The 10,785-nt window shown below is 63.3% G+C and overlaps 2 protein-coding genes across 5 annotated transcripts in view; one reads left to right on the plus strand and one right to left on the minus strand.

Annotated features, from left to right (window-relative positions):
- Nucleotides 1-3,113, plus strand: part of UBE2O (ubiquitin conjugating enzyme E2 O) — a 54,666-nt gene extending 51,553 nt beyond the window's left edge. For both annotated transcript variants that reach the window (XM_026484084.4, XM_044378686.3), the window contains exons 16-18: nucleotides 761-964; nucleotides 1,062-1,119; nucleotides 1,261-3,113. In XM_026484084.4, coding sequence (XP_026339869.1) covers nucleotides 761-964; nucleotides 1,062-1,119; nucleotides 1,261-1,931 — 933 coding nt within the window. In that variant the 3' untranslated portion in view covers nucleotides 1,932-3,113. The remainder of the gene's footprint in view (nucleotides 1-760; nucleotides 965-1,061; nucleotides 1,120-1,260) is intronic.
- Nucleotides 3,114-4,310: 1,197 nt separating this feature from the next.
- SPHK1 (sphingosine kinase 1) lies at nucleotides 4,311-9,263 on the minus strand. Of its 3 annotated transcripts, none has more exons than XM_057317711.1 (6): nucleotides 8,816-9,263; nucleotides 6,571-6,774; nucleotides 6,069-6,221; nucleotides 5,892-5,986; nucleotides 5,688-5,803; nucleotides 4,311-5,403 (listed from the first exon to the last, which is right to left on the minus strand). In XM_057317711.1, exons 1-6 carry the CDS (start codon nucleotides 8,880-8,882, stop codon nucleotides 4,614-4,616), a joined length of 1,425 nt encoding a protein of 474 aa, XP_057173694.1. In that variant the 5' UTR covers nucleotides 8,883-9,263; the 3' UTR covers nucleotides 4,311-4,613. The 3 variants fall into 3 exon arrangements, with proteins under 3 accessions (XP_057173694.1, XP_026339872.1, XP_026339870.2); XM_026484087.4 differs by lacking the exon at nucleotides 8,816-9,263 and adding an exon at nucleotides 7,081-7,384 and having other exon boundaries at nucleotides 6,571-6,794; XM_026484085.4 differs by lacking the exon at nucleotides 8,816-9,263 and having other exon boundaries at nucleotides 6,571-7,715.
- Between the last annotated feature and the right edge of the window lie 1,522 nt (nucleotides 9,264-10,785).

The following is a 10,785-nucleotide window of genomic DNA, read 5'->3' on the forward strand; positions in this document are numbered from 1 at the left end:
GCTGCTCAGGGTTCTTAGTGACACTTTTGCTTTTTCTTGAGTTTTAGTAAAACTTTTGAAAATTCCAACCTGTCTCAGCTCTGCTGAGAGAAGAAGGAAATGGCATTTTTTCCAAGTCTCACTTGGAGGGACAGGGAAGTAGTACTTATCTTGAGGCCCGAGGGTGGCACCAATAAAACATGCATGAGAGGATTCCGTCCTTCCAGTCAGTCCTCTGCCCTCGCTGTTTTTACATCACGCAGTGCCACACGCATTGCTCTCAGCAGTTGATGCCACCCCCCCCCACGCCTGATACACAGGTTTCGAACATCTGTGGGGAGTCTCCCCGATGACTTAATGACCTGAGTTTGTTTGGTGGTCTGCCAGCATTTCCACTGGAGTTCCAGATCCTCTGTCCCTCTGGTTCCCTAAAAGCGAGTGTAGCCTTGCCACCCTGGAATGTTCTTTCATCTTCTGACTAGTTGTAATTGTTACTGGCCTGGGAGGGAGTGGAGGTCAGGCAGGTGTTTTAAGGAATCAGACTTAAAAGTAATGATTTACGATGAAAAACACCTGGTAAAATAAAACCGAGTTTGGATAATTCCATTTATCCCAGGAGTTAAAAGATGCCGCGTAGGCTCACACAGAGTTGTTTCCATTTAGCTTCTCCGTAGCTGGTGTGTGTGGAATCCCTGGGTGCTGTCCTCCCCCCACCCCCCTCGGATCCACACAGCCATCATGTGCAGAAGCCCCCACCAACCCCAGCCTTCCCTCCCTGCAGGACCTCTTCTCGGCCCTAATCAAGGGCCCCACTCGCACCCCCTACGAGGATGGCCTCTACTTGTTTGACATCCAGCTCCCCAACATCTACCCGGCCGTGCCCCCCCACTTTTGCTACCTCTCCCAGTGCAGTGGCCGCCTGAACCCCAACCTGTATGACAATGGGAAGGTGTGTGTCAGCCTGCTGGGCACCTGGATTGGAAAGGTGAGTACAGTGCCAACACCCAGCCGGGGTGGAAGGACAGCTGGTCGCGGGCAGGTGTCTGGGACAGAGGTGATCGTGCTGTTTGTGTGTGTTTCAGGGGACGGAGAGGTGGACGAGCAAATCCAGCCTTCTCCAGGTGCTCATCTCCATCCAAGGTACGGTGGGCAGGGTGGGGGGCGGTGGCGGGGAGAGCTGCCGGAGGGTGCGGTGACACTGGCCTTTATGTCCTCCACGTCCCACCTGTAGGGGTCCTCAGGCCAGTCCTAATGGGCTCCCCCCATCCCCTGCCCCCCCAGGTCTAATCCTGGTGAATGAACCGTACTACAATGAAGCAGGCTTCGACAGCGACCGGGGCCTGCAGGAGGGGTACGAGAACAGTCGTTGCTACAACGAAATGGCGCTCATCCGCGTGGTGCAGTCCATGACCCAGCTGGTGCGGCGGCCCCCCGAGGTCTTCGAGCAGGAGATCCGGCAGCACTTCCGTACTGGTGGCTGGCGGCTGGTGAACCGCATCGAGTCCTGGCTGGAAACGCACGCCCTGCTGGAGAGGGCCCAGGCGCTGCCCAACGGGATCCCCAAGGACAGCAGCTCCCCGGAGCCGCCTGCTGTGGCCGAGCTCTCCGACTACGGCCGAGAAGAACCTGAGGACGGAGGGCTGGCCCCCGGAGAGGCCTCCCAGGGCTCAGACTCGGAGGGCGGTGCCCAGGGCCTGGCCTCAGCTAGCAGGGACCGCACAGACCAGACTTCGGAGGCCGCGCCAGACGCCCCGGCGCCACCCAGCGTCAAACCAAAGAAGCGGAGAAAGAGCTACCGGAGCTTCTTGCCCGAGAAGAGCGGCTACCCTGACATCGGCTTCCCTCTCTTCCCACTGTCTAAGGGTTTCATCAAGAGCATCCGGGGTGTCCTGACGCAGTTCCGAGCCGCTCTGCTGGAGGCGGGCATGCCTGAGGGCACAGAGGACAAGTAGCCGCCTGCCCTCGAGGAAGGAACATCACGTGGGGAGAGGCCAGCTGCTGCCCGCTCACTCCCTCCCCTGGAATCGCCCGTCTTCCCGTTTTCTCCTTTGTCCCCAATGCAAAGCCCCTCGTTGCCCTCTCCCCAAGGTGAGTTTGATGCTGAAGTGCAAGAAGAAGTTTCTTGAGATGCTGCCGTTTCTTTGCCGAAGCAATCTTTCAACAGGCCGGTCCCCTGTGGCGAAGAGAATCTGAAACCTGTTGCTGATTTTCCACTTGTCACCCAGGCAGAGAGTCCCAGCGCTTGCTCCCTTGCTGTCCCCATCTCGGGTCAGAGGTGGGGTCTTTCTAGGGCCTGACATGGGGGTTCTCTTTGGGCCCGCGCACCGTGCAGCCCAGCAGCAGGACGAGTGGATGTGCCTTGCATGAAGTGTGGGTTGCTCCAGCAGTTCCCCCAGTCCCTGTCAACCTCTCCAGCACCCCTGTAGCTTCCCCGTTCCCAGGCCCCCCTGCTGCCACCGCCACCGGCCCTCCCTTGTCCCCCCAGCTGGGGAGTTGTAGCTGCTGTCACCAACTCCTGGCTCTGCTCTGGACCATTTCCCACAGGATAACCCTCAGGCCTGTTGAACTTGCTCTCTAAGAGAGGTTGGGACCAGGCTGGGTTCAGGGGGACACGCAGGAGAGGTGGCGGCCCTCCCATGTGACACGGAATGAGGACCGGGGAGCTGCTGGAAAAACAGCGGTAGGTGCCTTGCTCTGGCATTCTGGCCTCGCCCGTTGGGCTGGGCCCGCCGCAGGTCCGCTCCCTGCTCAGCCCCACCACGGGGCCCCAGGAGGCCAAGCAGCAGCACGCACAAGGCCGGGGCCAGTGCTAGGGCCTCTCTCGCACACTCTGCCCCTCCCGCTATCAAATGCTAACCCCGGGAGGTGGCCCGTAGCTCACTGAACATGGAAGGAAGGCGCCAGCCCCACGCGGCCTCCCGTCGCTTACAAACTCTGCAGGCTCCATCCGGGGAGAGAGAGGGGGCCGACGGGTTCTCCTCCCTCGCAGAGACAGGCCCAGAGGTTTACAAGTTTTCTAAGCTTTTGATAATGTGAAGCTCCAGGTTAAGAGGATGCTGTTGAGCACATTGCAGCTATGTAATTTTTGGTGTATGTATGTAATATTTAAGGTTGAAAGAAAATAAATCTCAAAAGCAAAGATATTAACTCTTATTAGAAAAAAAGACAAAAAAAAAAAAGAAGCCAAAGCATGATGCGTCGTGTCCGCCTTAAGCCGGCTGCACACCTGTGCCGTGAGCACCGGCGGGCCGCAGCCGCGGGAGGGACGAGCCGCGGCACGTGGAGCCCTGAGTCCGGATCTTGTTTGAGAACCATCCAGAGTGGCTGGTGGGGCTGTGCTTCCCAGTGCGTTGTTCATGTGGAGATGTGAATGCCTACTGCTTAAGATATCTGTATAAAGTGCTGTGTGATTAAACTTTTTTTTTACTTGCATTTTTTTTGTTTGGCTCATTACAATGTACAAAACAGACTAGGTGGCGCCATTAAACCTGCCTCTGCCGTTCCTCTGGGCTCTGCTGCCTTTCTTGCCCTCCGGGGCACCTCACCGTCCCTCCGCGCTGCTGGGAAGGTTCACGGCGCCAGCACCTTCCACCCCAGCCACTCCGCGTCTGTGCCTTGCATCTACAGTCGCGGGCGTCCTGGGGGCTGGGAGCCGGGCTCTCCTTCTCGGGGTCCGCGCTCTTGTTCGGGGGCAGGGCTTGTGTTCCATTCCTCCAGATGCTGGGGAGGGGGTCCCGCATAGAAGCACCTGCCCTGGCCTTTAAGCCAAAATGGTTACCAGGTTGGGGGCCTGGTATCCGCCCCTCCCTGCTGCTTCCTTTTAACTCCCGCCCCAGGAGGACCCGGCAAGGTAGGACAGAGGAGGCTGGGGGAGCCCCAGAGCCCTCACTGCAGGGATAACAACTCCTTTCCAAGAGGGAACAACGGCCTGCCATCGTGACTTTGTTGCTTCTTGCTCATTTCCCTAATGCCCCTGAAATCAGAGACCTTTTCCCTCCTCAGTGAGACCAGCTGGCCGTGTGGCCCTAAGTAAGACATACTAGCCCTGAGTTTGTCTTCCACGTGGGGTTAGGCAGTTGGCGGAGCTCCCTGGCTTCTCCCAGGCCACAGGTGGTACAGTCATTGGGGCAGGACCCTAACCCCTGCAAAAAAAAAAAAAAAAAAAAAGCCTGGACTAGCCCTGGTCCTGTGCTCACCACCAAAATGACACCAGAACTTAGTATCATGCATTGGCCAATCCAAGGCCCACCACTGGGCATCGCTAACCGGAAGTTGTAGAGCCCTGGCAGGATCAAGACCCACTCCCTCCCCAACACCTAGGATAAGACCAGTAGGGTGGGAATGTCACTTTATTTGTATTTGATTCATTGGGTTGGGCTCCCAGAAACAAAGCGGGAGTGGCTTCCATAGGCAGGGAGGCCTAACCAGCAGGGCTGGCCCAGAACCTCGTTCTGGCCTTTGCTAGGCAGAGCCTGTTCTTCCAAAGCACAGCCTCCACCTTCCCACCATCTTCAGGGGTCCTCCTCCCCACCACATGAGCTGTGAACAGGCCCTCCGGTCCTGGGGGAAAATTGTGGAGGGTCCCTGAGCTCCGAGCTGACCAAGTAGGCTAAGGCACAGCAAGGCCCACGGAGTCATAAGGGCTCGCCTGGAGGTGGTCCCTGCTGAGGCTTCTGGCTGGGTGGGGGCTCCATGCAGCCACTGACCATCCAGACGTAGTCTGGGTGCACCTGGCCCTGCACAGCCTCGCTGACCATCAACTCGCCATCCACAGCAAACACACCCTTCCCGTCCTTGGGCTCCAGGCGGAAGGCAACCACAGGCACGTACACCAAGTAGGGACAGTCATAGTCCATGTGCCTCCCCTTCTCCATGGCCAGGAAGAGGCGCAGCAGCATGGCCCGAGACACGCCTGCCCGCACATAGAAGAGATGCATGGTGCCGGCCGCACATCGGCCCATGGGGGCCGCAAACATCTCGCTGCCCAGGTGGGAGTGCAGCAGCGCCAGCACGAGCACGAAGTCCTGCTCCGGGACCACAGTCCAGTGCGGGGGCACCGGCTCCTCCAGGGGTACAAGGTGGGCATCCGTGGGACCCTGCTGATCCTGGCGCTCCACGGCAGGGGGGGCGGGCACCTGGGAGACCACCCTTTCTGCAGGGAGGTAGGCCAGCGTGCCCTGGTAGACTCGCAGGGCCGCCAGGCGCAGGAAGGTGCCCAGAGTGAAGCGCATCTCCCCTAGACGCCGAAACTTCTCACTCTCCAGATCCACGTCGGCGATGAAGCCCCAAGCCAGGCTCAGCACGGAGAAGAGGCGCAGCCCTGAGGCTGTCCTCAGTGACAGCAGGTTCATGGGCGCCAGGAGGCGGCGACACAGCAGCAGCGTGCAGTTGGTCAGGAGGTCCTCATTAGTCACCTGCTCGTAGCTGCAGGGGAGAGAGGTCAGACGGAGCCGGGCAGGAGGCCTCACGCATCTGCCCCTTCCTCTGCCTGGGGACTTGTGGCAGGCAGAGTGACACTGGGTCCCTAGGGCGTCAAATGACAGATGGAGCAGCTGGAGTCACCCAGAGAGGGCCCCAGAACTGAGAGCAGAGGCTCCAGAGAAGAGGGAATAGAGGTTACGCCAGTATATGGGAACTCAGAAAAGAAAACCTGGCAGGAGAGTGGCACTGAGGGGAAACTGAGGCCCACTCTGACCCTAGGCTCTCACCCAGCATAATGGTTCAAAGAAGCTGCCAGTGCATTGCCAGAGCCAGCTGGGAGGCTACACAGGGGCTTTCGGATGGCAGTCTCCCAGTCTGGCCGCTCCATGAGCCCGTTCACCACCTGGTGGAGCACAGGGGTGGGGGTGGGGGGCTCAGCCTGGGTAGCAGGTCCCCCAGCCCCACACCCAGTCCCTCCCCGCGGGCCTCACCTCATGCATCAGCCCGTCTCCAGACATGACCACCAGCGCATCCCAGCGCCCCAGCTCCTCAACCCGCACCAGCTCCCGTGCATGGTTCCGCCGCTCTGTGGAGAGACAGGGTGGCCACAGGGGTCTGGGGGGCGCTGGCAGGGGGTGCTCCCTGTAATCCCTCGGGGAGGCACTCACCAGTTAGCATGAGCGTGAAGGAGACATCGGCTTGGACCAGCAGAGGCTGCACGTGGCTGCGGAAGAGCTGCAGCGCCTTGCCCTTGCCTCCGCGCGGGTTTAACAGGACCAGCACGCGGCAGGGCCGGGGCAGCAGGCTCCTGGCGCCGCCCGCTGGAAAAACAAGCCCCAAAGGCCGCGTCCCCAACCGGCCACTAGGGGGCCGCGGATCACAACAGGAGTACTGGGGTGGAAACGTGGGGCCTGAAATCCCCTGCTAACTGATCCAACAGAGCCTGGCAGGAGGCAGCAGCCTCCAGTGGGGAGCTCCAGGAGGTAGCACCGTGCCCTCGATACCCCGGTCTCTCTCTGGGCCAAGCCAGCTTCTGGCTTCGTCGGGAAAAGTGTTTCGAGTGTCCCCAGCCCCTCTCTTCGGCCCGGCGGACTCAGCCCATTCTTCCCGGCAAGGGAGGAAGAGAACCGCCCCCCACACACAGCCCTTCCCCACCGGGAGACCACAAACCTGGATCCATAACCTCGACTCGCAGCTCCCGCTGCCAGGGCGTCCCCAGCGCTGTCGCGGAGCTGCCCGCGGCGGCGGCTCCTGCTTTCAGCTCCTTATCGGTGCTGCCCAGGCGGGCGTCGCGGTGCCGGCTGAGGGGCTCGCCCTCCCCGCCCGGAGCCGGGGCCGTGGAGGCACCCGCGTCATCCCCTGCGGCTGCGGGATCTGAGGGAGAGGAGACAGCGCTGGCGGAGTCCGGAGCGGCCCCCTGAGGTGGGGAGCGCCCAGCTAGATCCTCGGACCACGCGCGACGACCCGCGCGCTCGGGCATCGCCTAGTCCTCCGAGAGGTCCAGAGAGCCGAGGTCTAGTGCCACCACGGGCGCTCCTGTCCTAGAACTGAGGCCCCACCCGCAGAGGCGAAGGGTCTCTTCCTGGGGGCTCTCCTCTCAGGGGCGTCGGGTTCCGGCCCGACGATGAGTCAGAGCCCCGCGGCTCTCTCGGTCGCACCAGCTTCTCACCCCCCCAGGACTGCCAGGGGGAGGGAAGGCAGTTGCGTAAAAATGCCAGAACTTGAGCGGACATCGCAGGGCACGAAGTTCGGCGCGAGCGATCGCAGCCCCGAGCCGGCCCGGTGGCTGGGTCCACCACCCCGAGCTCCAGAGCGGCGGGGGTCGCCGCACGCGCCTCCCAAAGCCCGGTAGCGCTGCCGGGACGCGCGCCTCGCTTGTGGGAGCAGCGCCGGGGTCGCGCGAGGACTGAGCCCGAGTCCCGCCGCCGGCCGCCGCCTCCCTCCGAGGAGCGCCGAGTGGACGCCTAGGAGCCACGAGCCGCGAGAAGGCAGGGCGGGCGGCCCTACCCAGTCGGTCCGGTTTGCTGGGGAGGTGCCACCTCCGTTCCCTACAGTGGCCTAGGGCAGAACTCGGCTCGTCCCGGGCTCGGCCCCGCGTCTGAGCGACAACCGGAGCGCCGGACTAATGCTGACTGCACAGCCTCTCCGCCTCTGGCCTCAAACTTTTAGCTCAACTTCGCCGCCAGGAGCCGCGGTGCGGAGAGGGCGCTGTGCCTCTGCGCCCGGCCTGGCCACACCCCGCGCTCCCCGCGCTCGCGGGGGTGGAACCGGCGCCTGGCGCGGCCTGGGCCTGCCCGCCCCCGGCATCACCGCGCCGCTTTCCGCACGGCCAGCGACCGCGGCTCGGCCACGCGCAGACGCTTGGCTGGGTCCCGGGACGCGGCCACGCGCGCCGCCGCTCAGACTGGGCGACCGGCGAGAAGGCGGCGCCGCCGCGGGGCCGGAGTCGGCAAGGCGCAGAGCCCCGGGTCCGGCCACCAGCGGCGTGCCGCGAGCTCAGCGTCCCCAGCGCGCGAGGGTGAACGCGCAGCGCAGGCCGCGCGCGAACTCGCCGCGGCGCCCAGAGTCGGAGGTCCCGGGTGGGGCGCCCGGCGCGCGCGGCTCAGAGCTCGGGGCAGACCCTCGGCTGCCCCTGGACGCTGCGACCTCCCGCCTCGGGGTCTATCCCCATCGCGCGCCCCGCCCCAGCCCAACGGAATTCGAGGCCCAGACCCGTCTGGGGACCCCTCCTCTGTGCCGAGGCGTCTCTACTGCCGTGCGCGTTCTCCCCCGAAGGATTATTTTTGGCTTCCTGGCGCCGCAGCTCAGCCGCGCAGTCACCGAGCCTGAGGCAACGAGGCGCCCCCACCCCCGGGAGGGCAGGCGACCCGCCGGGGGGCTGCGGTCCAGAGGAGGGGGGCCTTGTCAAGAACCTTAAAAGTTGGATCTTTTCCTCAGAGGAAACCTTCGAGGCTCACCTGGTCGAGAGAAGCTGCCCCGCAGCAGGCGGTCCAGGCCCACGCCCCTCACCCGCCAGAGGGGAGCCTGGTCTAGGGGTCCCCGTCGGGATTAGAGAGCCACACACGGGGGAGTGGCCCGCCGCCTCCACTGGCTCAGCGGGAGGAGGGAGCCTTCACTTCGACGGAGGCAAACGGGGACGCGTGTGTCAGTGTGTGTGTGTGGGTGGGTGGGTGAATGATATACGTGTCGGGGGCAAGGGCCTGACCTGAACGTGTCCGCGACCAACTCGAGTTAAGTCCCTGGGGGGTTGTTTGCGGAGACCCGGAGGAGGAAGTTGCCAAAGCCGACTCGGTGACCTGACCAGGTGGGGCCAAAGTTAGAAAAGACCTCACCCCCTGTAGGGGGCGGCGGTGGTCCAGGCCCAGACCTCTGCGTGCGCACGCGCCCACACCTGCCGCCACCGGCCGCTACACACCTCGCTCTTCGCAACGCCCCTGAGAACCGAGAGGAGGCAGGTCCCGCGGCGCCCGTAAGTCGGGCATGCCTCCGTGGGGTCTCTTCCGGGGGCCGCGGGCGGCCCGGCCCCGTTTCCCAGCACCTGGGGGGCGGAGCCCGAGGTCCCCGGCTGGGAGGGAGGCGCGGGCTGGGACGCGCGGGCCCCGGGCCCCGCGGCTCGGCGCGCGTCTCAGTGGTGCGCGCTTCCGCCTGGTGAGGCCCCACGGCGGCCCTGGCTGGGTCCTGAGCGTCCCGAGCGCGTTCCGGGAAGGTGACTCAGCGACGCGCTCCAGGGTTGAGAAACTCCCTAAAACTAAGAACGAGGGGAAGGAGCTGGGGCGTCATCACCCTCTCGCAGCGCCGCGGCCGCGGTCTCGAACCTCCGGGGCCCCCCATCCCCACTCCCCAGGAATCCGGCACGCGGAGGGGAGGGCAGCGCTGCAGCCGCAGTGCCGTGGTCACGCGATGCGGGGACGCGAGCGGCCGCGGGAGGAGGAGGCTCCGTGCGGGAGCCAGAGGGCGGGAGCCAGCCCACTCTCCCCTCCTCCTCCGCCCCTTCTCTCTTCCCGTCCAGTGAAGGCTATGGTCGAAGCCTGGATTAAGCGCCTGGAAAATGCGGGACGCGGGGCGGTGCTCCCCGAGATCTCAGCCTTGGAGGGAGGTGGCTGCGGAAAAGGCTAGGGCAGCCTCCCCGTCTCCCCCGCGCGGGAGGGCACTTCAATCAGGCCTGAAGAGCCGCCGCTTTAAATCTTGGAGTCTGGAGGGAAACTGAGGCACAGGAAAGGGAAGACCTGGCTGTGCAGGAGTCCATGGTGAGAAAGCTCGCCTGCTCCAGGGTCCCTGTCTTCCAGCGCCCCAGGCCTGAGCCCCTGGAGTCGCCGGGCCACGCGGGGGCGGGATTGACCAGAAAGCCTCAGGGCGAGGGGAGGCGGGGCAGCCTGCTGGCTTCTTTATCCGGCCTCCGGGGGCCTAGTGGGAGGGAGGTGAAGGGCAAAGCCCTCTGGCCCCGGTTCCAGTACGCACAATGGCTCCTCTGTCCTCCGTGCTGCCTCTTCCCCTGCCCCCCTCACCTCCACGGTCTCTGCTCTGCCCCCCTCATTCTTGTCATTCACCTCCTGGTTCCCAGGCTCCTCTGTGTCTCCAGTGCCGCCCTGACTGACCTCCAGTCTCTCTCCAAAGAACCGTATCTATCTCCAGCAATTCACCCATGGGTGTCTCAGGCCCAAGAGATGGGATTGGGCAAGAACAGGATGCCTGTGGCCCTTTGACCGTTGGGGAACTGAAATCCTGGGAGGTGAAGGGTCTTGCCCAAGCTGCTGAACGAGTTCCCAACCGGGCTGAGAAGCAGACCCAGGAGTCCTGTCCCCAGCCTGGGAGACCCGGCCCACCCCAGGCTTCTCACTGATGTTTGAGTAGCTGTTGACCCGGTAGGTGGCTTGCCACAGAGCTGCCCCAATGCCCCTGCTGTGCAGGGTCTCCCAGAGAAAGAGGAAACATCTTGAAGCTCTCTCCAGGCTTCCTCCCCCAAGTCCTGATGAAGCAACTAGCCTCCGTGCCCAGCAGGCCCACCGTGGGCCTGGCCTCAGGCTTGCCAGCTCCACTTGAAGCTAATCCCTGTCTCACGGGTGAGACTGCCTTTCCGCCTCTTCCAGCCACCCCCCTCTTCCTCAAGGACAGCCCCCTCCCCAGGGAGACACACCTGAGAGCCCCTTTTCTTCTTCAGAGAAAGCAAATGGGAATTTACTGGGCCTGGCTCCAGCTCTTCAGAAACTTGGAGCCAAGGCCGCCAGATGGGAAATGACTTGCTTTTATTAGGATAGGTTCCCGCCATCCCGCGCTCCCTGAAGCAGTCCTCCCTGAGGGTTCAGCTCCCACGCGGAATTGGAGCCATCAGGCCTCCTTTGACCTTGAGTTCTTTCTGCCTGGGAGGCGGCAAGAGCAGGGAAGGGA

The sequence above is a fragment of the Ursus arctos genome, unplaced genomic scaffold (assembly GCF_023065955.2).
Source record: "Ursus arctos isolate Adak ecotype North America unplaced genomic scaffold, UrsArc2.0 scaffold_24, whole genome shotgun sequence".
Classification (NCBI taxonomy): Eukaryota; Metazoa; Chordata; class Mammalia; order Carnivora; family Ursidae; genus Ursus; species Ursus arctos.